Source organism: Vipera ursinii (genome assembly GCF_947247035.1).
Source record: "Vipera ursinii genome assembly, chromosome: 2".
Classification (NCBI taxonomy): domain Eukaryota; kingdom Metazoa; phylum Chordata; class Lepidosauria; order Squamata; family Viperidae; genus Vipera; species Vipera ursinii.
This window is the reverse complement of record NC_139513.1, coordinates 262,820,832-262,848,824: the sequence shown is the minus strand read 5'-3', so window position 1 is coordinate 262,848,824 and position 27,993 is coordinate 262,820,832. Positions and strand designations below refer to the sequence as shown.

At 35.2% G+C, this 27,993-nt stretch overlaps 2 protein-coding genes across 4 annotated transcripts in view; one reads left to right on the top strand and one right to left on the bottom strand.

The window, feature by feature from the left end:
- Positions 1 to 27,993, bottom strand: part of IQGAP2 (IQ motif containing GTPase activating protein 2) — a 174,025-nt gene that overhangs the window by 40,527 nt on the left and 105,505 nt on the right. The window contains exons 4-14 of one of the 3 annotated variants that reach the window (XM_083354736.1): positions 22,201 to 22,278; positions 20,434 to 20,510; positions 15,961 to 16,028; positions 15,442 to 15,555; positions 14,276 to 14,454; positions 12,950 to 13,037; positions 10,246 to 10,409; positions 8,870 to 9,030; positions 8,552 to 8,676; positions 7,634 to 7,797; positions 5,435 to 5,464 (exon numbers count right to left, since the gene is read on the bottom strand). In XM_083354736.1, coding sequence (XP_083210862.1) covers positions 5,435 to 5,464; positions 7,634 to 7,797; positions 8,552 to 8,676; positions 8,870 to 9,030; positions 10,246 to 10,409; positions 12,950 to 13,037; positions 14,276 to 14,454; positions 15,442 to 15,555; positions 15,961 to 16,028; positions 20,434 to 20,510; positions 22,201 to 22,278 — 1,248 coding nt within the window. Of the gene's footprint in view, positions 1 to 5,434; positions 5,465 to 7,633; positions 7,798 to 8,551; positions 8,677 to 8,869; positions 9,031 to 10,245; positions 10,410 to 12,949; positions 13,038 to 14,275; positions 14,455 to 15,441; positions 15,661 to 15,960; positions 16,029 to 20,433; positions 20,511 to 22,200; positions 22,279 to 27,993 lie in introns of all 3 variants that reach the window. The other 2 variants (XM_083354737.1, XM_083354738.1) reach the window with 2 other exon arrangements.
- F2RL2 (coagulation factor II thrombin receptor like 2) lies at positions 14 to 4,785 on the top strand. Its single transcript, XM_083354748.1, has 2 exons — positions 14 to 923; positions 3,201 to 4,785. The coding sequence occupies exons 1-2, from the start codon at positions 860 to 862 to the stop codon at positions 4,292 to 4,294; spliced, it is 1,158 nt and encodes a 385-aa protein (XP_083210874.1). The 5' UTR covers positions 14 to 859; the 3' UTR covers positions 4,295 to 4,785.

Genomic DNA, 27,993 nt, shown 5'->3' with positions numbered 1-27,993 from the left:
GCCTACAGAAAGGCAAGGTAACAAGAAGACTCCAAAATTAAGGCAAATTTGGTATAAAGACAGAGGTTTCCCAAAGGGAAGACCAGTTGTATCTCTTTCAGTTATTGTTATATCTTAGCTTCCTAAAGATAATTCAGAAAATATTTTATGTATACAGCTCCTGGACTGGAATACAGCTCCATGGCTAAGGATGTGACCAATGGATGCATCTACATTTCAAAGAAGCAGCATCCTGTTTTAATAGTCGGTTCTTCCTTTGTGCCAAGAACAAATTCCTTATTAAAACGCTATAATGTTATTTTTACAGTCCAATTGATTCTGCAGTTCATTCTCTCAGACATATACAATTTTGTTAAAATATATTGTTTGCTTGCTATAACTTGTTTGCTATAACTTCTCTTTCCAGTTGTAGATAGGATTACCAAATCTGGACTGTAAAAATCCACTCAACCACTAGAAGAAAGCAGGGGTTTTGTATATTTTTGCCCTTCATGTCTGGTAACTCTGTTCCAATGAAAATGTAAAGAGACACTGTAAAATGTAAACAAATGTTTGTAAATTCAGTCACAATTTGTACAACATAAATATTCTACTCTCTACTAATAGTACTTCAGGAGTTAATTCTTGTCCGTGTTGACTGAAAGTTTAAGCAGTCACGCCCACTTCCGCATTCTGATGCATCATACCCTTCTCACTACAAAAAGGACAAATCAGCTATTTTCAGCAAAATTGCTTCATACAGGACGAGTTCAGTAAATAGATCTGATGCTTTGAGCATTTTTCACTAAAATGGGGATTAAGCAAGACTCTACAAGTTAAAATGCCCATTCTAGAAAATTAAGAATTGATCACTGCTACAATGAAAACCTGGCTCCTACTGACAACTAGTTTTTTCTATCTGTCCTCCTGTTTGTGCCGGAAAGGTAGGATATCTGTGTTTTTGTGTGTCAGTAACTTGTCCCCTTTTATTTTGTTGGGAATTAGGTCATCTAATGAGAGAAAACAAGCATACAGGCTCAAATAGATTGTTAAACAACATCTCAAATCAGATGAACTTCCCTTTCAAATTAATGCTTTTTCAGTCACGGGACTTGGATAGAAAACATTATTGCATTACCATTTACTGGTATGTCCTATTATACATGGATTAGCAATCACTTAAAAGTAAATTCAGAAAGAAGGAAAAACATACCTTTTGTTCTTAAGCACTTCAGCTATTTATTAAGTGTAGTTTTGAATAGTTTTTTTTTACATTCCCTCTGGAATACAGGTAGTCCTCAACTTACAACAGTTCATTCAGTGACCGTTCAAAGTTACAGTGGCACTGAAAAAGTTACTTATGACTGTTTTTCACACTTACAACAGTTGTAGCATCCCTATGATCACATGATCAAAATTCAAATGTTTGGCAATTGACTCATATTTATAACGGTTGCAGTGTCTCGAGGTCTTATTTATTTATTTATATTTATATTTATATTTATATTCTGCCCTTTCCCGAAGGACTCAGGGCGGTTTACAGGATAGTAAAAAGAAAATCAATACAAAAGTTAAAACAAATTAAAAAAGATTAAATGAAACCCTGAGAGAAAATAAAAAACCCAGTTAAAATTAGAATTAAAAATTCTCAGCCTGGGCAAGAGAGCTCGAAGAGCCAGGTCTTCAGGTCCCGGCGGAATGAACAGAGGTCAGGGGCAGTCCTAAGCTCTACGGGCAGCTGGTTCCAAAGGGCAGGCGCACCCACTGAGAAGGCCCTACCCCTGGGTGTTACCCGCCGGCAATCTTTAACCGGCGGCACCCTGAGAAGACCCTCCCTATGGGAGCGCACTGGACGAAGGGAGCTTGATGCTGGCAGCAGGTGTTCCCTCAAATATCCCGGACCCAAGCCATTTAGGGCTTTATAGATCATCACCAGCACCTTGAATCTCACCCGAAGGGCAACCAGAAGCCAATGCAGCTCACGGAGTAGAGGTGTTACATGGGAATATCGGGAGACCCCCATCACGACTCGCGCGGCCGCATTCTGCACCAGCTGAAGCCTCCGGGTGGTCCTCAAGGGCAGCCCCATGTAGAGAGCGTTGCAGTAGTCTAAACGGGAGGTCACGAGCGCATGAGTGACTGTGCGTAGGGCATCTCGGTCCAGATAGGGTCGCAACTGGCGCACCAGGCGAACCTGGGCAAAAGCCCCCCTGGTCACGGCTCCTATATGATCTTCAAAATTGAGCCGCGAATCCAGGAGGACGCCCAAGTTGCGAGCCCTATCAATGGGGGGTAACACCTCACCCCCCATCGTTAGAGATGGAATAGTCTGGTTGACCCGAGATGCCGGTATGCACAGCCACTCAGTCTTTTGTGAATTTCTGAAAATCAAGGTCAATGGGGAAGCCTGATTCACTTAACAACCATGTTACTAACTTAATAACTTCAGTGATTCACTTAATAACTGTTTCAAGAAAAGTCATATAATGGGGCAAAATTCACTTAACAACTGTCTCGTTTAGCAACAGAAATTTTGGGCTCAATTGTGGTCATAAGTCAAAGGACTAACTTCAATCCATTGAGAACTGCAGGATTTTACAGAGCCAATTCTCATTCTCCCACCTTTCAATGTCTTTATCTTCCACTAAGAGTTATTTACCCTTCTTCTCCCACTGCAGAGTAGCAGACTTAAAGGGGCAAATAACTCTTAACAGTGGCCTGCACAGTCTTGCCAAGAACTTTTGAAACCTGGCTAAGAGCTGTAGATTGCTCGTTTGCTAGAGGTAGATAGGTAGACAAGACAGACTGGCCAACTGTTCCATCAATTCAAATTAACAAATTTTACTAAAAGACATAAGTTTTCCTGAACTACAGCAGGCTATTTGCTATATTACAGATAATCAACTAATATAAATCAAGACCTGATGTGAAGTTCTGGAGGAAAGAGTACAATTTTCTATTATCTTAAGTATCACTTGAATAGTCTAAAGTTGTAATCCTAAACACAACTAATTTTATTCCCCAACATAATGCAGAAGAAACAAAGCTTATTTGATAAACAGGGTTCTTTTCCACTCCTCTGTTTTCTTTCTTAAACTAATTTAGAAATGTCATTCTGTTGTTAATACTTGTGGAATAAATCTTCATGGAGAAAGTAATTTTTAAAAACCACTGCTTATTTCTGTTGTACATTTACATTTCCTTTCCCCCCCAATTTTTAGAAAACAAATGTGGCAACAGGAGCTTAAACTTTCGATATGATAAATTGCACCCAATTAAGACTTTCTATGGCACTCCGCAAGACATGTATGAGCCGATACCTATTTCCACCCTAGATGGACTGACCAATCACAAAAAAGAAAAGTGTCCTATGGAGATATCCAACATCTCATCATTGAAAGTAAATAATATCACCATGGAATACCTTACTAGCTCACTGAGTGTGAAGATGTTACCAGCTATATACATAGCTGTTGTCTTAATAGGAGTACCAGCCAATGTCGTAACACTGTGGATGCTATTTCTCAGAATCAGATCAGTCCGTACTGCCATATTCTACACAAATTTGGCTATTTCAGATTTCCTTTTCTGTATAATGCTACCATTCAGAATTGTATACCACCTGAATGGCAATAACTGGATATTCGGAGAAGCAATGTGTCGGATCATGACTGCTGTCTTCTATGGAAATACGTACTGCTCCACCCTGCTTCTCACTGGTATCAGCATCAGCCGTTACATGGCCATTGTTCACCCATTTACCTTCAGGACTCTACCTAAACAGTTCTTAGCTACTTTAACTTGTGGGGTAGTATGGACAGTGGTTTTTTTATACATGTTGCCTTTGATAATCATGAAACAAAGCTATCATCTGGACCAGCTAAATATCATTACCTGCCATGATGTTTTTAATGTCTGTGAAACTATGCTCCCTTTCCAACACTACTATTTTATCTTACTTGCAGTATTTGGATTTATGATTCCACTTTGCATTGTTATTTTTTGTTACATTTCAATTATTCAAACACTAAAGGCTTATGAACAAAAGTGGTTCTGGTACATCAAAGTTACTCTTCTTGTCCTCAGCATTTTTGCTATTTCTTATATTCCCAGCAATGTTATACTGATTGCTCATCATCTGAATTATTATTACAGTTCTAAAGATAATTTATATTTCTTTTATCTGATTGCTTTATGTCTAAGCAGCCTGAATAGTTGTCTTGATCCTTTCCTTTATTTCTTGATGTCCAAAGTCAATGACAACACCAAGACCTATCTCACCATGGTTAAAATAGCTCAGGAAGAAAAAACATGACATGCCTCTCTTATGATATTTGAAAAGGTTACAGATACATAATTTTTTTGACAAAATTACCTGTTTAAGACTTCTATTTTTATAATGTCAAAACATCAAATTATATGTAAATACTTAAAGCTATTCATTATTATACCACTCAGGAAAATGTTTCATTAACAGGGTTAAAAGTTACACATTTTTAGTTTGGTTTGATCATGTTTTGGTTGTAGCGTATCTTTATAATTGACAACAAAAATAAATAAGCCTGGGCTTTTTCTGCAGCAATGAGTGATTCTTTAAGTTTAAGCAATGTTATATTTCTAAAAAATCTCAAAAAGTAACTACTGTTATGATTTAATGTTTAGTTTTAATGATTATTTGGCTAAATTTGAATGCTATTAATTATCAGATTAATTAACTAATCTTCAACTTGTGGACCATCTTAATATTTAATCCTTTTTTAAAAAAATAAACAAGGTAGCAATGAAAACACATGCACACACACTTCATTTAAGCATTGAAGCTACTGGTTACACAAACATTTGGAAAATGATGGCTTCAAGAGCTTTTCACATTCTGAGTCTCAATGGAAGGCCTTTCAGTACCACAGACATACTACAAGTTGTCCAGCTGCACAAAGCCCTAAAGGATGTAGGTCCCAAAATTCTTTGAGAAGTGGTACATTCCATGTAGCTATGCCACAAGGAAATCAGTCTTCCAGATGATTTGTACAGCCTTATTTGTCCTGGTTTATGGGCATTTCCCAAATTGTATTGCTAAACTGGAAGACTGCATGTACTGCTTGACATAATAGCAGCTAGACAATATGGCAAACATAATAAACAGAGTTGTGCACAATCTAAACCCTAGAGTAGTATGTGACTTTCAAATGTTTTGACTATGTTTTTTCCCCTTGAGGAAGATGTTTTGCTTTTTATCCAAGAAACTTCATCTGACTGGATGTTGGGGTAGGGGTGGGAAAATGGAAGAATTAGTTCAGACTAATCTATCTGTTATGCAACAACCATGATCCGGACTGAAACTCTCCATAGATGATATCAAATTATAATCTTTAATATGACATGAAAAAAACTATTGTGCATGTAACATATTAACTATATTTTAGCTAAATTTAAATATAAATGAAATAAAATTTACTTTTTGTTCTGGTCCTTGAGTAACACACCCCTGTAGTAAGAAATAAAAAAATAAAGAGTAATTCCACTTTTGCATCATAGGACTGCAGGACAGGACAGCTATATCCTTTCATAAGTATGCAACAGATTTCATGTTTTCACAATATGCTGTGATTCTTTTCTCATGTAGATACAGTGAGGGGAAAAATTATTTGATCCCCTGTTGATTTTGTACGTTTGCCCACTGACAAAGAAATGATCAGTCTGTAATTTTAATGCTAGGTTTATTTTAACAGTGAGAGACAGAATTACAACAAAACAATCCAGAAAAATGCATTTCAAAAAAGTTATAAATTTGCATTTTAATGATTGAAATAAATATTTGACCCCTTCGCAAAACATGACTTAGTACTTGGTGGCAAAACCTTTGCTGGCAATCACAGAGGTCAGACATTTCTTGTTGTTGGCCACCAGGTTTGCACACATCTCAGGAGGGATTTTGTCTCACTCCTCTTTGCAGATCCTCTCCAAGTCATTAAGGTCTCAAGGCTGATGTTTGGCAGCTTGAACCTTTAGCTCCCTCCACAGATTTTCTATGGGATTAAGGTCTGAAGACTGGTTAGGCCATTCCAGGACCTTAACATGCTGCTTCTTAAGCCACTCCTTTGTTGCCTTGGCCATGTTTTGGGTCACTGCCATGCTGGAATACCCATCCACAACCCGTTTTCAATGCCAAGGTTGAGGGAAGGAAGTTCTCACCCAAGATTTGATGTTACATGGTGTCCTCCACCGTCCCTTTGATACAATGAAGTTGTCCTGTCCTGTGCCTAGCAAAAAAACACCCCCAAAGCATAATGCTTCCACCATATTTGACGGTGGGGATGGTATTCTTGGGGTCACAGGTAGCATCCCTCTCCTCCAAACACGGCAAGTTGAGTTGCTACCAAAGGGTTTGATTTTGGTCTCAACTGACCACAACACTTTCACCCAGTTCTCCTCTGAATCATTCAGATGTTCATTGGCAAACTTCAGCTGGGCCTGTACATGTGCTTTCTTGAGCAACAGGACTTTGCAGGTGCTGCAGGATTTCAGTCCTTCACGGCGTAGTGTGTTACCAATTGTTTTCTTGGTGACTATGGTCCCAGCTACCTTAAGATCATTGACAAGATCCTCCCATGTAGTTCTAGGCTGATTTCTTACCGTTCTCATGATCATTGAAACTCCACGAGAGAGCCCCAAGGGAGACTGACAGTTATTTTGTGTTTCTTCCGTTTGTGAATAATTGCACCATTGTCATCTTCTCACCAAGTTGTTTGGTGATAGTCTTGTAGCCCATGCCAGCCTTGTGTAGGTCTACAATCTTGTCCCTGACATCCTTGGAGAGCTCTATGATCTTGGCCATGGTGGAGAGTTTGGAATCTGATTGATTGCTTCTGTGGATAGGTGTCTTTTATACAGGTAACAGGCTGAGATTAGGAGCACGCCCTTTAAGAGAGTGCTCCTAATCTCAGCTCATTACCCATATAAAAGACACCTGGGAGCCAGAAATCTTGCTGATTGATAGGGGATCAAATACTTATTTCACTCATTAAAATGCAAATCATTTTATAACTTTTTTGAAATGTGTTTTTCTGGATTTTCTGATGTTATTCTATCTCTCAGTTAAAATAAATCTACCATTAAAATTAAAATTTGTCAGTGGGCAAATGTACAAAATCAGCAGGGGATCAAATAATTTTTTCCTTCACTGTAGACATGGGTGTAAAGCAGGGTTGAGTTATGTGTAAGATTACAAACTGCCCATTCTCAGATCACCATCTTAACCTAAGCATTTATCTGTTACAGAATGAAACATCCACAAGGATGCAAGGAATTTGTTAGTTACCCCCAAATCCATTGTGTAAATTCTTAAAAAGCCAATCCTAAGAATTTTATTAAAATTGTGATACTGGTACAATAGTATTTAAACAATGCATAACAGACCTCATAGTCTCTTCAAATTCATTACTGAGAAGACAATTATATATTTGAAAATGTCAAGCTGAGGAAAATTCATAACTCCCTAGCACCCCAATACTGCACAGAATATGCAAAAACAAAATGTTTTGTCTACATTTTGAGGGAGAGAGATTATGGGGGTTTTACATCTTTGTAATAAATAATTGCAATGAATTATCAAAAAGTTTGACAAAATAGGAAAAAAGTACTGAAAATTGTCTACCTGACATTTGCGTGTTTTTGCATTGTTCAAAACTGCTTGATAATGCCAGGCATTTGCTTCTTTTACATTCTGCAATTTTGCTGTGGGAAGCAGCAGGGTTTCTAGTGTTCTTATTGGATTTCCTCGATCAATAGCATCATTAATAAGACCCACTGCCAAAATTTCTAAAAAAAGTGTATAGTTAATATACTATTAAATAAATTTAACTGTAGTTATGTATCAATATTCAAAGTGATTTAAACTAATTCCACGTTTATTATTGTTTTTAATTGTTACATTTTTAAAATACATGAAAATATAGTTTTATTTAAGAATGGCTGGTTGAAAGAAGCATATCAAAATTACTTGGTAATCTTAAGCTATTTTAATTGGACATCAATATGAGAATATAAATGAGTGAACTATAACTGGAGGAAGAGCAATTTGAAACCCATTTCTTTTGGCCTAATTCTCCAAATATCTGCAGAACATCTGTAAATTATCTGCTTGATTCTAACAATAAAAGCTAGATTGCATGACTTTCTTCAATATACTGACTTCATGCTATTTTTGGAACGAAGATGCTCCATTTAATTGAAGCATAGGAAGTCTACCATTAATTCAACATTCTGCCACTGTAACTGAATTCTCTCCAAACTGTTTTTTAAAAGGGTTTGGTAGTGGAAGTGAAGATGATCTTCCTTATATTCAATAAATAAAAGGGAGGGTTTTTTTCTGCCAATACACTATAAAACATTTAACATGTATTTTCTGGTTCACCAATTGTTGTCATGCTTTGCAATCTCACAATCCTGGAATTTTTTTAAAATGAACTGAGTATTGTTAATAAATTAATGCTATTTAGCATATATTATATACTGATCAGCATTTTATTATTGAAATGTATGAACCAAGAGTTAAATGTACCAGAATACTTACTATCGTTTTCTTCTTGAATTTGTGTATTAACCATGTCAATACAGTTCTGGATGTCATTCCAGCTTAAATATTGTTGTCCTTGAGACAAAGCCTCTAATTTAACAGACAGCAAGGTGTCAGCATAACTGCAAAGTAATAATTAGAAAGTTGTTTGTATTGTACTGTAACCTAGAATTAGATTAGCTAAAAGATTATCATAGTTTAATGAACCATACGGTAAAGTACCATTAAACTATAGAATTTGTGTAATTAAACAATCTTCTTAAAATATAAGTGGTAAATAAGTCACAGAAATACATCTGTAATTAATGTTTTTACCGTTGCAAGTTCTCTTCCTCCACATTGTTAAAGCCAATGGATGGGTTGCTGAGGTGTGCTTTTATTGTCTCTATGTTCTTGCTTTCCAAAGCCTGATTTAACAGCACGACAGCTGACAGCATTTCAACAGCAATAGACAGTTCATCATGAGCTAAGTATTTCTGTAGAAATATATTCAGATCAGCAAGAAAACAAAGTTTTCAATATGTGAAAAATGAGTTATGGTTTAACCCTGAAAAAACCAAATACCATTATTAAAGTAATACATCTAGTAAGCAAAGTGCATTTTACAAAATAATGTGTAAGCTTTTAAATTTCATTGTAGAAATGCAAAAACTTACATATCATTTACAAACATCTTAACTGACCTAAAGTATTGCCTCAATAAACATTTGAGAATTATTTTCATTCACAGTACACAGTAGACGTCAAGTTTTGCTTACTCAAAATTAGAATTCCTAAAAAAAATAAGAAAGCCCAACTTTAACTATTGGAAAATAAAAAATGATTAGCTTACATATATCTCTGAATTACATATATATTTTAATTTTATTTCATTTTTTATTTTATTAACAAAAAAACAATGAACAAGCAAATGTTTTTATAGGCATTTTACTCTCTTTGCTTTTCTCCATGCTATCTTTTCTTCAAACACTCCATATCATCTTTTTTTACCCCTTTTCTTCCTTTTTTCCTTCTCTGTACTAATTTTGACAGGAAAATTAGAAAAATCAATCCTGTTGCAAGAACAACTGCTTTGAAAGCACATACTGCCTCCCAGCTACAGCAGCTAAATTGTTCAAATATAGAACCACTGCTGACCTGCAAGCAGCAAAATCTGAAGTAGAAAGAGGCCTGACAAGGTCTCTGCGATAGAAAAATATTGCTGACCAACTATTAATAGCAAAGAAAGGATTTCTTAAGGTGGGTCAGGATGACCAAGAACTAAGTTGTCAGGGATGCTAAGTCCATCCTAAACTTAAAGAAATTTTGGTATGTTAAAACCAGCAGCAAAATTAGTCAGCTAATTTTGACCAAAATTTGTGAGATAAAACATGGTACAAGAACAGAACTATTAAGTTAGGAAAACATTATGATTTTAGAAACAAACCTATACATTTAAAAAATCTGGTATTTTTTTAATTTATCTTCTAAATTGAATACACTGATAACCAAGAATTAATACAAGTCTTTGCAGAAAGTGCATGCTTAAAAGTCATAGAAGAAATTATAGATATTTATTATATCTATTTTCCAATAAGTTGGGTTTGGGAACATATTCTTGTAAGCCGCCCTGAGTCTTCGGAGAAGGGCGGGATATAAATGGAATTAAAATAAATAAATAAAATAAAATATTCAAACAGCTTCCATCTTACCATAGCATTCTGTTGCTGAAGATTGAAGAGTTCAGTCTGATAGACAGAGGCAGCAGAAGGGTAAACTTCAGGTAACTGGGCTTCAGGTTTCATTAAAGCAGCAATAGTCATGTTTGAGTCACAGTTACGAATTGCAATGTTAATATTGTCAACTGCAATAAGTTCTAGTGTCAAAAAATAGAAATATCCGAAAACCCAGTTAACTCTGTTACACTGCATACTACTATACAGATTGTATATTTGGTATTTCTAATATTATAGAAGAAGAAAATTGTTAAGTCTTTTGTTTGAAGCTAATTATGCCACAGAAATCTGTTGAAAACTACCAAAAGGAAAAAAAATCTTAAAAAAACCCATTCTAAGCAAAAGGTGCTTATAATTATGCAAGCTTATACTTTATATTTAATTGACTAATTTGACAGGTTTTTATGAAATAATTTAATTAAAATAATTTTATTTCCTTAACCTTTGGTTATTTCAAATTTAAGAAGCATAATCTAATGCTTCTTTTTAAAATTAATATAATCAAAGATCAAGTTAATAAGAAAAGTGAACAACTCAATAATAACTTGTATGTGAGGGCTGGATTAGTATAAAGGACAGAAGGTTGTTTTCTCTTCAAAATAAAACAGCAGTCTTTAAAATTCTATGCTTAACATGTTACATTAAAATCAGCAAATGCAACTAATTTTCTGATACATTCACAACCTGAGATAGATGCTGAAATAAATGGGAAATTATATCAGGCAAGAGCTGCTGCACATGTGCTTTGATTACTCCAAATATATAAGGCTCTACTGGATAACCCACTACATGTAATATAATTACATTCTTAGACTGAAGAACAACACAACCATAAAACTAATGGCTTCCTTTATATAATTAATATTTTCATTTAGTGTTTCAAAATAGTGGAACAAAATACAGATATGCTAATAAAGAAATTCTGATCAATAAGTCAACTGATGGATATATAACAAACAAAAATGGATTATATTCAAGAATTTGATTCAAACATTATGGAGAATAAATTGCTCTTAGGTTAAACCAAAGAAAGCATGAAATGAAAAGTGAGCTCAAATCAACGCCTAGAAGAAAATCTCTAATATCTCAAGAAGCAAAGAGCAATTGACAGAAAGGCAACTGCAAATTTAGAACCCTCTTAAACGTAGTGTTCAAAGAAAAAGAACTTCAACTATAAATTATGCATATTCCCTTTTAAGTAATATATTATAGAAGCATGCCATACTTTCAGAATTCTATTTGTTGCCACACTAAGGTAACAATACAAAGTAACTGAGATGGGTAAGTAAATTCTATCTGTTATGCAGCAAAGTGTAATTAACCCAGTAAATGAACTGGATTAAGAACACAATAGTGTGTGTATGGGGGGAGGGGGAGGGGGAATTAGCTACTGAACCAAATAATGAAAGCAATGTGACAACAAAGCAAAAATGACAAAAAGCACCATGGAACTAACTTAGATAAAATATAACTGGACTCATATTTTATCATTATAACTGCTTAATCTTAAATTTTACCATGAGGTGAAGTTATAAGTGAAAATTAGCAAGTTACTCACTAAATTTGTGAGAGTCTGATTCCTCATTGGCAACACTAACTTCATTCTGTATCTCATTTTTGTCGAGGATAATTGGAACCCCTGCTATCTAACAGATTAGGGGGAAAACATTTCTTACTGTATTTTAATTAAAAGGCAAATAAGTAATCAATACCATAATTATCAAAACTATTAGGTGGATACCAGCTTTAGGGACATCAGTATTAGGCTGCTCTTATAAAAAAAATATGGTGTCCTTTCATAAAGCAAATAGTCAGAAATATTTCTTAGAATAAACAGTTTGACACTTTTGAAATTAAGTTAGATTTTTCTGTTTATATCTAACCTTAGAAAATATTATATTTCCAAGTTAAGAGTAAATTATGCAATATCATATATAAAGTATTTTGAAATCCCCTCTTCTCTATTTGTAAGAAGGCCAAAGTATCAAGACTGAAATCACACTTTAAAGTTAAGCGATTTCGGTGTCACTCTAGCACGTTATAATCAGTTACCTGTGTTCTCTGCTCTTTAGTATCAAATAACCGTGCTAGGTACCAGGAGGAATTTTGCAGCAGAACTTCAAGCAGGCTCAGAGCTGGGTCGTTCAAGCCTGCCATTAGTGCCACTTCATCTTGCATGTCAATAGCCTCATTCACTTGGGCTAAAGCTATGTGAACTGAAAGGAAAACAATGCTTACAGAAAGCAAAATATTATAAAGGGGTTTTTTTTTCTTTTAGCCTTTTGATACATGCAGTTGTTTAAGAGAACTTGCATCAAATCCTCCTCGGCAAGCATGCAAGGACACTTCAGAATAGACACTTCTTAAATCCAACACTAAAATGCAATATGTAAGAGGGGTCAAAATTTACAGAACTTTGCAGCTGGCAGAAGAGGAGAAAAAGATAGGTAAAGCAGACTAGAATCATTATGTTTCTATTGTTATTGAGAATGCAAAAGGGCAAAGAAGAATGTCCAGGATTAGTGGTATAACAGCAAAGTATCTCTGAAAGATTGACACATTACTGATGAAATAATAATCTATGCCAGTGTGAGAAAATAATACACACTGGTACTTCCCACTAATATTAAGAGTGGGTATGTCAGGGATCAATGTTTTCACAAGAGGGAAGAATACTCACGGTTGACCTTATTGATGTTTCCCTGGATTTCAGCTTGTGTAAGCAATTCTTCATATACATCTCTTTCCTCTTCCAAAATTGAGTCACTCTAGAAACAATTACCATTACAGAAAGAAGGACAGTTATTCCTGATTTCAAAAAGGAGGTGATGAACACATAGGGGAGGGAAACTCACATACGAAGGCATGTAACACACAAAAGATATATTTTGACTGAATTTAGAAAGAAATAATTACTTCTCAAACACAAGTTATAATATTCCTGAGTCTTTTCATTATATCAATAGTTACTTTATAAACAGAAACTGATCATTTATTTATAATTCAAAAATAAATCTAAGGTAACTATCTTTCCTGTAAGAATAATTATTTTCTTTGCTACCCCTTCCTCATGTAGAATAATGTAATTCTTTACATAGTGATTAGTGAGAAATTCCAAAAAATATTATGTAATTTAAAGATATATTCAGTTTTTTAAACTAATATCTTTGTAATACCATTCTAATATTTTAAATTTCCTATACTGAACCAAATTGGAATATAAATTGAACAGTCTATATTGTATTTCTTAATCTTCATTACACTTTTGGCACAGTAGAATTGGTAAATGGGCCTCCTTTTTAAATATTCTCTGGCGATTGAAAAATAAACTGTATTACTTAATCTCATTTTAATAGGTGTCAGCCCTACCAGGTCTACCTAGAACACCAGAATAAGACCAGAATAAGAAATAGACTTTTCATACTGTACTTTTATTTAGATTGGCTATAGTAATAAAATCTTACAAGCCTGGTTTTGATTCTCCTCCTCCTCCCTTTTATAGTCATGTGAATAAGACAGACAGAAAACATCTGTCTAAGACATTTTTGTAAATTGTCCGCCCCCTCCCTATTTGCATTCAAGCTATGTTTTCCTAGAGAGGAAAAAATGAACCAACCCGAATTAGATAATGCTTTACTCTTCCAGGCACCTTTTGAGGCCAGGCTATTATTTCTTCCCATATCACCACACCCCAGGAATGTACCAGTTAGCAGGTCTGCATTTAGATTTATCTTTTTTATTGTGTTTGGTTCCTTTATGTATTTTTGTACAGGCATTTTTTCCTCATTTATTAATATATTAATATGTGATAAGATTGATCTTTTGGGCAATTACATGGCATACAAATAAAGCAAACTTATTTTATGTGCAAAAAATTATTTACTAGAATTAATAAATTTGACATTTTAAGTTTTACAAACTTGCATATTTAAGACAGTGTTTTAATTATTCTGTGACAACTTACTTTTACATCATACAGTTAATAATAAATAATTTATTTCTTCACCTTAAGTTTTGCATTCTCTTGTTTTTTCTTTTTTGCTCCAGAAAGTTCCTTCTGATATTCATAGGCAAAATTATCATCCACATTTACTAACTTGGCATAAGGATTTTGCAATGTTTTGATCGTCTGATCTGCAATTCCCTTCTCAATAGCTTCATTAATTGCAATAACTGCAGCATGCACTGAAAAAAGAATAACCCAGAATAATAGTTCAATATTTAAAGATAAAAGTCTGAGTGAATTAAAATTTCCAAAATATTTGTTATTAACTATCATACTTTTACAATTTGGTTTCTCCACAATTTCTATTTAACAGTCTGGTTTCATACAAAACACGACAGCAAGCAAAAGGGGAGTATGCAAAGACATACTCCCGAAGGTTGCTTTTTTTTTAAAATCAGAACAGATCAGCCTAGATCAGAGTTCCCCAATCTTTCCGGCTTTGCAGACCAGGGATAGTTCCAAACGAGCGGCTGGAAAGCGCATGCACAGCTCCATTTGTGTGAACAGCAGACCCATGCGCTTGCTGCTTGTGCACATGTAGTGTGTGTGCATGTGGTTGTCCAGTGCTCATGCAAGTGGGGATGTGCGTGCTCTCCTGCTGCTTCTGTAGCCCAGTTCCGAATGGCTCGTGGTCCAATAGTGGGTTGTGGCCCAGGGGTTGGGAACCCCTGACCTAAATAAAAATGCTTCACCAGAATATCCAAGGTATGGATATCTGAATGAAATCCTTATTCCTTTCCTGTTTCATTTTTAGGCCACGAATATTCATAGCTAAACCAAAAGAAAAACTATCCCAAGAGATCATTAGAAAACAATTAGATGAAGGGTTTGTTATTTTTTTCCTTGGTAGTTACATTTTTAAGCTTAACTATTTTGAATGCTATGATATGGTTAATGATACTTTTCTGATTTTTGATGTTCTGCTTCTAACTCACAATGTGGATAGCAAACAAAATTTTAAAATATGTAAATCTTTAAAAAGTTCATAACACACTAAAATAGCTAGTTGCAAAAACAAGTACTTCGTGCCCTTGTTCTAGTTACTGTAGGTACTTGGTAAATTTGATAGTCACTTCATATTTAAAATTAAAGCAGCTTCCAGGAATATCATTCTCTTTTTAGGAAACAGGTTAGAATAGCATCTCCCAACACTTTGGGGAACTTACATGCAGCTTCATCCACTGAAAGCTCACTGGTCAAGATGCCCCCAATTTTACTAAATAATGGCATCTGTATACCATATTTTTCCAGTTCCTTCCGCATGTTACTTATTTCTTCCTCTAAATATTCATGACAAGAGGAAGGAAAAAGAAAGAAAGAAAGAAAGAAAGAAAGAAAGAAAGAAAGAAAGAAAGAAAGAAAGATTACAATACAAGAAAAAAAACCTGTCCAGATTACTAAGTGACAAAATCAAGCATGACATATACATATACAAATGGGACAAACGTTATTCTTATCTCCTTTTTCTATATGAGAAATACTGTAGCACACATAACTGTAGTGTTTGTTACTCAGCATCTCTTTGTAAAATACAACACATTTTTACATAGCTACTTTACACCCACTTCAGCACAAAAACACAAAGAATGATGGAAGTGTAGAACACTGTTAACCAATTAAGGAATTAGTAAAAGCTTCAAAAAATAAAATTTCCTCAATACAAAAAAGTTAAAGATTAAAAGTACCTGTAAAGTCTACTTTTCCAAGCAAATCCTGGATTTGTGGAGCTATTCCTAGTTTAAACAAATATAAACTGAGGGAGAGAAAGAAAAAGAAAGTAAATTGCATAAATATAATGGGTGTGATTAATTAAAGTTGTGTATTGCCTATTTATGTTTATTGTACTATGCATGTGTTGATCTTTATACAATGCTGCAAATTTTGTTAGAAATGGTTGCTCTCCTAAATAATAACTACATTCTTTTCAAAACATTTTAATTGGATTTGTAAAATTTCTGTATCTCCTTTCTTTGTGACAGTTCAAAATAATATATATATTACCTCAACAGTGAAAGTAGTGAAAGTAATATTGCTTTCACATACACACACCTTTGAATGTCTATATTTCAGTTCTTCAATGCTCTGAACAATCTGCAATAAAACTATAGAAACTACTTCAAGAAATCCTATTTCATCTCGGGGGTTTGAAAATCTATATAATTACCATTCCAAAATGTGTATAGTGGAACCATCTGGACAACAGCTGAACAAATTCACATCTTTATTCATTTCTTCCTGCCATGTGAAGTTAACAACTGTTAAGGATTTGGGAAATTTATTAAGATTAACCAAGGGACTATCAAAATTGCTATAAAAATGGGTCAAAGCAGTTTAAAACTGGCCAAGGCATATTTTAGATATAAAAGGAAGATTTTTTTTTTATTTGGAAAAGCTTAACATTTTAAAAGTTGAACCTGAATGAAAACAAAGAGATGACAAACATGAAGTTATATACTAACTGTAAGTAAATGTAATTGTGGATTTGCCAAGCTTTTAGAACACAGGGTGAAAACTTAAAGAGAAAACAGCCATTTCTGGAAGCAGGAAATATTAGGAAAATTAGTTTTCCAGTAATTTAGAATTTTCTAGGGTTCAAAGAATATTAAATATTTAATAGATAAGTTACATATGAACCTAAATTTGTCATGTTGTGATTATCCATTTTCTACTTGTGATTTCAATTTTTAAAAGCAGCTTTGATTTACACTTAGAACCAATGATTTTTAATAAAATACCAGTGAATAATTCCATACCTTCCTAGTGTTCGGAAATTATTTTAACTGGCACAATTAAGTTCCTTAATTAGTCATTAATACATTCACTTTTGACATTTTAACAACTGCTATGATATTTAATAGCTAGAGAGAAAAAGAAAATTGGGGAGAAGTATTGTGGACCACTAGAGGGCAATGTAATTCTATTTTTATCAATAAGAAACATTCACATTTAACACACTTTTAGAAGTGCTTTACTTTATTAATAAAATAAAATCATACTTATGTAATATGATCTTATTTTTATTGATAATTATTAATTGCTATTTTCAGAATTTGTAGTTGTGTTGGGAATGTTAATAATCACACACTACTACTATGAACTGTCTTTTAAAATGAATATTTTGAAGCCTTAGAAAGAATTCATATTAAACGAAGCTGCAAGTCAACAACATGGCACAAATATATATTCGAAATTATTCAGGTTTTGAAGTTGTTTTTAACCATAAAATGTATACAAATTATTCAAAAACAAAGAAAATCACATGCTTGAATTTTATAATGTTGTCATTGTTAGACATTGTGATGACGTAATAACTTGTTGCATCAAATCTCAATGTAAAGTCATTCCTTGAAGAGTAGGATTATTCTGCATTCACATATGCTATACACATGCTCTGGTAGGCAAGGGAAACAGATTTGGAAGATGCAGTGCTTCTATTCATACAAACACACATATTTATCACTTTATGACAGTACAGCAGAGAAGAGGGGAGGATATCTCTCACCAATGCATGCACCAGTCCTCCCTGAGGACTCCTGGGTTTTCTACCCTCACATTGCTGGCCACCTGAGTTCTGAAGTGTGTGGATATATCTATTTCCCTCAGGAGAAGGAGTTCTACATGGGCGTATATTTATTCTGTGACACTCTTCTGGATGGTGCAGAATAGGAAATCGTACTCAGGAATAAGCTTTTCAATTAATGATTCCAGATTTCCCATTTAACTAGTGTTACTAGGTCCAGAACCTGGAATACAAAACACTGAAGTAATCAAGGATATCCTCTCTCGATTCTTCAGCTCAAGATACAGATTTGGCTTTATGTTAGCAGTGGAACCACCACACAGTTTTGTTGCTGCTGGATGGCGGGGGGAGAGACAAAAACAACTTTTCTATGGAATTTCTATTGTGGGCAGACATCTCCCAAAACCAAAATAACAAATGGTAACTGATATCTTTTAAAAATTTGAAAATACCTTTCAACAAAGGTAATTTTCACATTTGAGTCAACAGTATATATGAATGTACAAGACAAATCAATAAACAAATCAACAAAATATGGTACCTGAGACTAGGTTCCTTTAAAATTAAGTGTTTGTGTTTCCTAGTAGAAGAGTTTTAGACTGCAGCAAGACATTAAATTACTCTATTATTCATCTGATGGTTCAGACTGATGTATTCTAAATAATATCCAATTAATAGACATTGTCTTGGAAGGAAAGGGTAGAGTTAAAACAAGGAAAAATAGTTTTCCTTGAAATTATGTACAGGTAAATGCTGCCTAGGGAATGGTCAGGTAACAGAGGACACAGCATCAGCTGTCTAATGGACAAAAGAAAGATCAGAAAGGACCTTCCCTAGGGTTAGGGTTAGGGTTAGGTTAGGACCTTCCCTAGGTTCTCAAGCATGTAAAGGAGACTATCTAGTCTACCTGGGAAAGCTGACATGTGAAGATCTTCATATCCATGTTTTTATAAGTCTGGAAATCACTTAAGGCATCTTTAGTAATCTAAGAGATGTAAATATCTCAAAGCCTCCCAGTGTTCAACATTCTATAGAATTTGTGACCATGGATTATGATATCACTAGGGTGGAATTTAGCATCATTTTCTTATGAACTATTTAATGCTAAAAATACTTGATTTTTGGAGTCCCACATGTTTACTTGGTAAAACAATTTCTATCTTACACACATATTTAACAAGGTCAGCAACCAGGTTTGCATAGTTACATTAGTAACATGATTTAGCAAGAAAACAAACATACAAATTTTAAAGAGTTCCAAAATTGAATGAGTGTCATGTTTCAGCCACTAAAAACCAATGAAATTTGGCCCAATAATATACATGACCTGCCCATGCAGTTTGTCTCACATCAATCTATGATCAGTAATTTTCCTTCTCCTAGAAATATTCATAAAGGTGGTACCCAGTCACCTGTCCAAAATTTTCTCCATCCTAATTTATTTAAAGATGGTAAAATGATGACTTGACCCAAGAATCTTCTTTAAAATGCCAGAAAGAGATTTACTATACAAAATAATGTCTGTCTAGATAAGAACTTACTTGAGATTTATTGCTCTTCCATGCTCAGATGGAAGCCTGCATAGGATGCAGATATCAAAACCAAAACACTACATGCTGTGAGAGGAGGAATGCACTTCATTTTCATATGGGCATTGTGTTATATAACATTCAATAATTTGCATTCTCTACCACTCTCAACTACAGGTTTCTGAACACTTAAGTTTGATGGCACTAAAAAAGGAGACTCTATAACTCACCCTCAAAGTTATGGCCCATGCAGTGTCTCTACAAACACATGATTGCGATTTGGGTGCTTGACAACTGGTACACATTTATGCCAATTGCAGGGTCCTCATTTGCCATCTTCAAATGGTCATTTGCTTTTGACAAACCAAGTTAAGAGTGGGGAAGCCGGCAGAAAATCACAAGTGGTGCTCACATGATATCATGTTTAACAATGGTGATTTGCTTAATGATCATAGCTGGAACTGAAAACTGACATTTAAGTCAGGCACAGTCATGTAATGTTTTACTTTACAACCATGCTGCATACTGATTGAGTTGCTGATCTCAACTGTGAGCACTAGCTGTAGTTTCCTGTATAATAATGTTTAAATGAATCTTTGTCACATACTAATTTGAGCGTGAATGTAGAATATTTTTTGCACATAGTACCTGCACAGTATTTTCTGAATTATAGTAAATTCTATAGAAACAACAGGATTCCATTTATGACATCCAAATTTTTAAGAAAATTGTCTGAGTATGCTGCTGAGCCTTATTATGTACACAATAGCATAAACTTGAATAAGTGAATCAGTGAATCAGTAATCAAAAATCATAACAGCCAGTTTTAGAGGTTTCCATAATTAAAACACAGTTTAAATATATACAGTAGAGAGAGAAGTTGGGAAGTTGGATTCTTTTCATTCTCAAATTGACCCCATTTTTTGAAATTAATGTTATGAAGTAATATTACAGAATTGAATATGAACAGAACTTTATTCTTAACAGTTTAACTGAATTAAACTGACTTAACTATAGTTCATAACTATGAAGTAATTAGGCTTTGCTGCAAACTTTTTAAAAGGAAGATATGAAAAAAATCTTAGAAATTCAGCACAGATCTGTTTTACCTTAATGCATGAATGCAATAGATCATACGAGGTATGTTTTTCCTATCATAAACATCTGTGGTCTCTGGGTAGAAAATCTAAGGATGAAAAGCATTTCAGTTAACAAATATGTAACATTACTCAGATTTTAGCTACTAATGTGTTAAAGCAGAGGATCAATGGTACATGTTGACATAGGAAACAAATTCTTGCTCAGTGGAGGATTGGTGTCCAATAAATGTAAAATCTGACAATTTTTCAAAACACTACTACTCAAAAATAAAGTTCACTGGGAAGAAGTTTTAATCTCCCGATAAGCACTGTCTAAAATTTCTAAGATCCAGCTTATTATACTTGTAGTTTACATTGTGTGTGATTATGCAAATAATTTCCTATTGTACCCTATTATATTGTATTAGATATATTTGTATTTAATGATGTAAAATATCTGTTCTATGGATAGCTATCTTAAATGAAGTAATGATAAATCTGAATAACATATCACTATTAATTTAATTAACTATTGTACTTAAAGAAATATCACAAAATTCCATAGATAAATATGACAATAATAGGTTCTGATTAACTATTTATTTCTGGGCCTAGATGAATAGTTTCCGCTTACTTCATCAAATCAAAATGCCTTCCTCAACTCTTTAAAAAAAACCTGAAAGATATGGAATTTTGACAAGTCAACATACACTGATATTGGCTCAGTTCCCACACTAAAGCTCCCACAGAATGTTATTTTCTTCTCTTTAACAAGATATGTACAGTGGGCCATTGGCTTAGCATTGTATATAAATCTAACCTCCGTCATATATTCAACGAAGTATGATTAAATACAATATATGTTATGTATTTTAATGATGTTTCATTGTGTTTGAATAGTTCTGAAATAAAAACAGTTTCCCAGATCTTGCCTTGGAGGAATTCATGCATATAAAATTATAGTTAGAGAATGGCTCAAAATATCATTTGTGTTTGTTGTAATATTTCAGAATGTAAAATTGGCATCTATATTAAAACTGTCCTAGCCAAATTTAAATGGCCAGCTTTTGTACCTCATATAAAAATGGACTGCAAGCAATTTACCAACAGTTAATGAGGGACTCAATCACGGAAGTCAGACATGGCTAAGAGTTTGTTCTAAGTCCAACTATAATTCTAAGTAGAATTTTAAGTCATGTAAGATAAATAGTATTCAATTGGTGTGCATTAAGGTAAAGGTAAAGGTTTCCCCGCACATGCATGCTAGTCGTTTCCAACTCTAGGGGCCGGTGCTCATCTCCGTTTCAAAGCCGAAGAGCCAGCGCTTGTCCAAGGACGTCTCCGTGGTCATGTGGCCAGCATGACTAGACGCCAAAGGCGCACGGAACGCTGTTACCTTCATATTTGCTTTTGCAACTAGGCATAGGAGATGATCGTTTCTAGTTAATTTTTTTCTGGTTATAACAATACTGGATAAAATAAGCAGTGATTTGACAGTACAACCATTTTCATTTTTTCACTCAGTTCTTCCTTCCTCTATGTCAGTTATTCAGTTAGTCCTTCAGTTAGTTAGGGGAAAACTATAGTTAACTGGAATGGGAATGTTTAATGTGCAAAAATTCCCTACTTCAATCCTTAGCACATTTATATGCAGCTTCACAATATTTCTAGCTATTACTGTTAGTCTAGATTAGAAATGAATCAATGGTCTTATTTAATACAAACCAAATTTGTATCCTATTTAAATACACTTCCTTATTTTAACAAGTACTTTACCAATGGCATTCAAATGCTTACCTTTGGTAGGCCAATAGATTCCATTGCCCGTAACCACTGTACCGTATTATCAGTATGTCGGAAATGTAGACCTGAACTCTAATGGAAGAAAGAAAACAAGAGACAGAAACAAAAATGTTTATTTATTTCGATGAGCACACACAAAAAAATTAAATACCTAACTCTTATACATGAAATTTAAATTACATTTAAACAAGATTTTTTTAAAAAAAAAACAAACAAGCTTAAAAATAGCTTAAAATATAAAGCTATTACATGACAAGCTGTCTTGTCAACAAGTAACTATATACATTGCAGGTAATTCTTGTTTAGCAATCACAACTGGGACTGTCTACTTGGTTGTTAAACAAAAAGGTCTCTAAGTGAAATCACTGGCTATACTTGTGATCTTATATTTTAGGTGTTGGTTTTTGTCATGGGTATTTTTTGTTTTTTTAAATTGAATTATATGAAAGTCAAAAAAATATTCAAAGGTATCTTGAAGGTTTTCCTTAGCCAAAATAAAACCAATTTTTAGAATGTTTAGCAAATTAAAGGTTAAGATTTTTCTATTCCCCTACTCCTGATCTCTCAGTTTAGTGTATATACACAGATAAGACACAAATCAAAAATATTCCTGTTATTTCTTACGCAGAAATCCTAATTTGCTTCAACTTCAATTTAACCATATTTTTTTAAAAAAAAACAAAATCTGAATTAAGTAGATCAACATCAGTTCTAGAGAGTCTTAAAAGAAAATACCCATGGCTTTATAATTTAATGTTTTTAAATATAAACATTATGCAGATAATCCAGAGACACAGAATATTAAACCATGCTATCAAGCAAGCTGCTGCACATTTTTTTTTATTTAAAAAGTTTTACAATACATTTTGACTTTAATCCCCCCTCCCCCACCCCTATCCAACCCTCCCTATCCCTCTCCCCCACTCCCCCCCACTTCCCAGAGCTAAATACAGGGCATAAAATCAAAAAACAAACATAAACACCCCTATGTTATCAACAATAAACTATAAATTCTATCTCTCTCTAGCTCATATAAAATGAATACAAACAATATTAACATTACAAATAAAGTAGAGGGGGAAAAAAGAGGAAAACAGAAAAAGAGCTTTACTCAAAATAAATTTTCTTAATCTCAGTCCTTATTCATATTAATTTCAAAAAAAAAGAAAAAAGAAAAGAAAAAAAACAAAAAAACTTTCACCTGCTATTTGCATTCTCCCACCTTTCTCTAATTTCCAAACAAATTCTCAGTTACACGCCAAAAGCGCCTATCTCTATTAATCTTAATAATCTCCAACCAAACTAAACTACGATCAAAAATAGTTCTTGCATGTATCACGCCAAATGTCTCGCAGTTCCAAATCATCCTTAAGTTCAAATAAAAGTTCAAATACAAAGAATATATAAAAAAAAAGATTTAGGCAATCTCTAAGACAACTTGTTGTTAATTAGGAGCTTACATAGCCATTCTTAGTTCAACACATACTTTAAGTCCATAACCCTAATATACTTTTCTAGCAAGCAATCTTAAATTGTGTAAAATATTAACAAAAAGAAAAAAAAAGAAAAAAAACCTTCTTTCTCCTCTATAATAATTTTACTCCATTGACATTCTAATCTAAAAATTAATCAGCAATCTTAACGCCCCAAAACTTTTGGAGCACCTCTGTCATGACCCCCAAAACTTCTTTAGGCCGCTCTTCACTGTAAGCACACTTTGAAGATTCCATAACTTTCTGCTGATCTTGCTCTTGCTCTCGTCTCGCTCTTCTTAGGGCGGCACGCGTCATCTTCTGGCCTCCTGCAGCAACCGATGAAACTGTGACTTGATCCCCTCCAACACCATTGTCCTCTGTCTGTCTATCTGCAACGTCTTGAAGCTTTCCCCCACCGTATCCTTTTGCAGCTTCCAAAAATGATAGGGGGGTTGCTTTTAACACATTACTATAAAAATCACGTGCCTGAGCCACAGTAACCAAACGATGTCTTTTACCTTCGTGCGTCGCCACCAATCCAACTGGAATCTCCCATCTAAACTTAATATCACATTTCTTAAGTTCCTGTACCAAAAATGCAAAATCTTTCCTTCTCCTTAGGATCTTCGGAGGGATCTCTTTTAAAACCAAAACTTCTTGCTCAGCCACTACCAAATTAGTATCATAAGCAGCTTGAATGACTTCATCTCTCATTACTCTCTTTGTAAAATAGACCACCACATCTCTGGGTAACTTCCTCTGTCTTGCAATCCATGAATTTACACGAAAAACTTTGTCCATATTTCCCTCAATTTCAGATGCTGACTGGCCCAGTACCCCTTCCAGAGCCTCAGAAATCAGCTGCTTTAAATCTTCTTTACCATTCTCCTTTAAACCCCTAATTCTAATAGCATACTGCATCTGATTATACTGAACAAGGCTCAATTCTTCGTCCATTTTATCCCTTATATTTTCATTTTCTAATACCTTTGCTTCTAATATAGAGTTCTTTTGACTGAGATCCTCCACTTTTATATCCAGCTGTAGCACACATTCAGCTACGGATTCAACCTTAGACAAAATGTCCACCCTCATTGCTCTCAGCTTCTCTTCTATCTTCTTCTCCAATTTCTCCATTTTCTCCTCCAGCTTTTTCAACTTTTCATCCATCATATCAGACATCAATTGTGCATGCTTTCCAAAAGCGTCTTGTAAATCCTTAAGCGTCAATGCCGGGGGAGATGCAGGAGGAAGCAAAGCTTGCAATGAGGTCTCTTGCACCAGGGAAGACCCCGCATTCCGGAGAGCTTTAGAAGTTTTAGCCGCCATCTTCCCCCACTTTCACTTATTACTCACTTTCACTTTGAAGCTATAAAATCCATTGAGCTATGTAGATATCCCAGAGCTAGAGAGTAAAAATAAAGAGTCCACTTCACCTTGACCTCCTGTACCGCTCTGCCTGCATCTTGATAATCAAAAGTAATTCCTTTTGGCAGGGGTGGTTGCTAACGCCTGGCTCTGCTCCAATAATCCCAGAGCAGAGGCGCTGCGCAGCTCGGAGCAACCCAGGCTTCGGGGGGGGGCTCATCCTTCAGCCGCCCAAGCTCTCAGCTCAGGCGGCCCCAGAGAGCTCAACCCCTACCTGGGGCCTCACCCCCTCCTCTTCTCCCGAGGAGGGGGCTTCAAATCCATCTAAACAGCTGATCGACGCTGTTTACGATGGAAAAACACAGCTGCGGAGCGGGCAGCCCGAAAACGGCTGTCTTCGGCGTCGCGTCGCCACCGGAAGCCAACATTATGCAGATAATCCAGAGACACAGAATATTAAACCATGCTATCAAGCAAGCTGCTGCACATTGATTAGCAAATTTAATCTTAGATTTTTAAAATTTAATTTAAAATTAAATTTCTTCTAAATTAAAAACTTTTTCTTTAAAAAAATTGTAACCATTAGACAAGAAAAAAAAATGAAAAAAGAAAGCCCACTGTTTCCAACCACTAAAAACTTGGAGCTGTTTGAGAGCAGAATGGTACAGAAATACAAGAGCAATTCGGAAATAAACCTCTGTTTGGTTATCAATGACAGACACAGATACAGAACTTTTATTATACACATTAGAAAACTACAACATTACATTAATTTTTGACATAATTGCCATTCAAATTAAGGCACTCGTCATAACATCTTACAAGGTTTGAAATTCCATAGTAGTAGACACTCAGCACCAAATCTGGGCTATCGGACATGCCAACGGAATTGCTTCAAAAGTTCTTGGGTGCATCTACCGATATGCAGGCATTATCGTGAACCAACACCACCCCGAAAGTGGTGCCATAGAAAATCCCACCAAATGTGAAGATGCCAAATGAGTACTGCTAGTGAAGTTCACGGAGCATGGTTTAATCATCAATTCAGAAGTCTACTGTGAAACGTTACAAAAACTCAGATAAGCCATCCCTAACAAGCGGCAGGGCATGCTGACTTCTGGTGTGGAGTTGGTTCACAATAATGCTTGCCTGTATACGGCTAGACAAACCCAAGAACTTTTGAAGCAGATGACGACGACGACGATGACGATGATGATGATGATGTTGTAAATAAAATTGCCAGGGTTTTTAAAAAAATAATACCTTTAGTTTTTGCAAGCCCTAAGAAAAAAATCCTTTTTCTTTTATCTTTTGGTTAATACATCCCATTCAAAAAAGTCCAGAATTCCAGCGGTATCTGGGAAGAGAGGCCAAAAAGTAAAAATTGGGGCCACTTCAAATGCAATTGAAGCCCTGCTCCTGTGAATAACCCTAACCATGAGACCACAGGAAATCTTCCACTTACCACCACAACTGAGCCAAAGAATTCTGTTGCTAAGCGAGGCATTCATTAAGTTACCTTTCTTGCCACAGTTGCTAACTGAACCTCCGTAGCTAATAATAATAATAATAATAATAATAATAATAATAATAATAATAATAATAATAAAAATGATGATGATGATGATGATGATGATGGAAGGGACCTTGGAGGTCATCTAGTCCAACCCCCTGCTCAGGCAGGAAACCCTATACCATTTCAGACAGACCAATCTCTTCTTAAAAACTTCCAGTGTTGGAGCATTCACCACTTCTGGAGGCAGGTTGTTCCACTGGTTAATTGTTCTAACAGTCAGGAAATTTCTCCTTAGTTCCAGGTTGCTTCTCTCTTTGATTAGTTTCCATCTGTTACTTCTTGTCCTGCCTTCAGGCACTTTGGAGAATAGCTTGGCTCCCTCTTCTTTGTGGCAACCCCTGAGACATTGGAACACTGCTATCATGTCACCCCTCACCCTTCTCTTCATTAAACTAGACATACCCAATTCCACCAACCATACCTTATATGTTTTAACCTCCAGTCATCTTTGTTGCTCTTCTCTGTACACTTTCTAGAGTCTCAATATCTTGTTTACATCGTGGTGACCAAAACTGGATGCAGTATTCCAAGTGCGGCCTTACCAAGGCATCTGTTGGGATGTTTTTGATCACCCACCCCACAGCCCAGATTTGGCACCGAGTGACTAATACTAAGGAATTTAAAACCTTGTAAGACATTATGCCCCTTCATGGATTACTGCCTTGTCGTGGCGAAGGGGCTTGCGTAATTCAATGAAGCTATGAGCTATGCCATGCAGGGCCACCCAAGACGGACAGGTCATAGCAGAGAGTTCTGACAAAACGTGATCCACTGGAGAAGGAAATGGCAACCCACTCCAGTATATTTGCCATGAAAAACCCATGGACAGTACCAAAAGGAAAAAAGATATGACGCTGGAAGATGAGCCCCTCAGGTCAGAAGGCGTCCAATATGCTACTGGGGAAGAGCAGAGGGCAGAGTCTGATGCTGTAAAGATTAAGAATCAGTGAACTAAAATGGACAGGAATGGGTGAATTTAATTCAGAGGACCATCAGGTATACTACTGCGGGCAAGAATCCCTCAGAAGAAATGGAGTAGCCTTCATAGTCAATAAAAGAGTAGGAAAAGCAATACTGGGATACAATCCCCAAAATGACAGAATGATCTCAGTTCGAATCCAAGGCAAACCATTCAATATCACAGTAGTCGAAGTCTATGCCCCAACCACTGGTGCTGAAGAGAATGAAATTGAGTGGTTCTATGAAGGCCTACAGCACCTTACAGAACTAACACCAAAAAATGATGTCCTTATCATCATGGGGGATTGGAATGCTAAAGTAGGAAGCCAAAAGATAACCAGAATAACAGGCAAGTTTGGCCTTGGAGTACAAAATGAAGCAGGGCACAGGCTGATAGAATTTTGAATT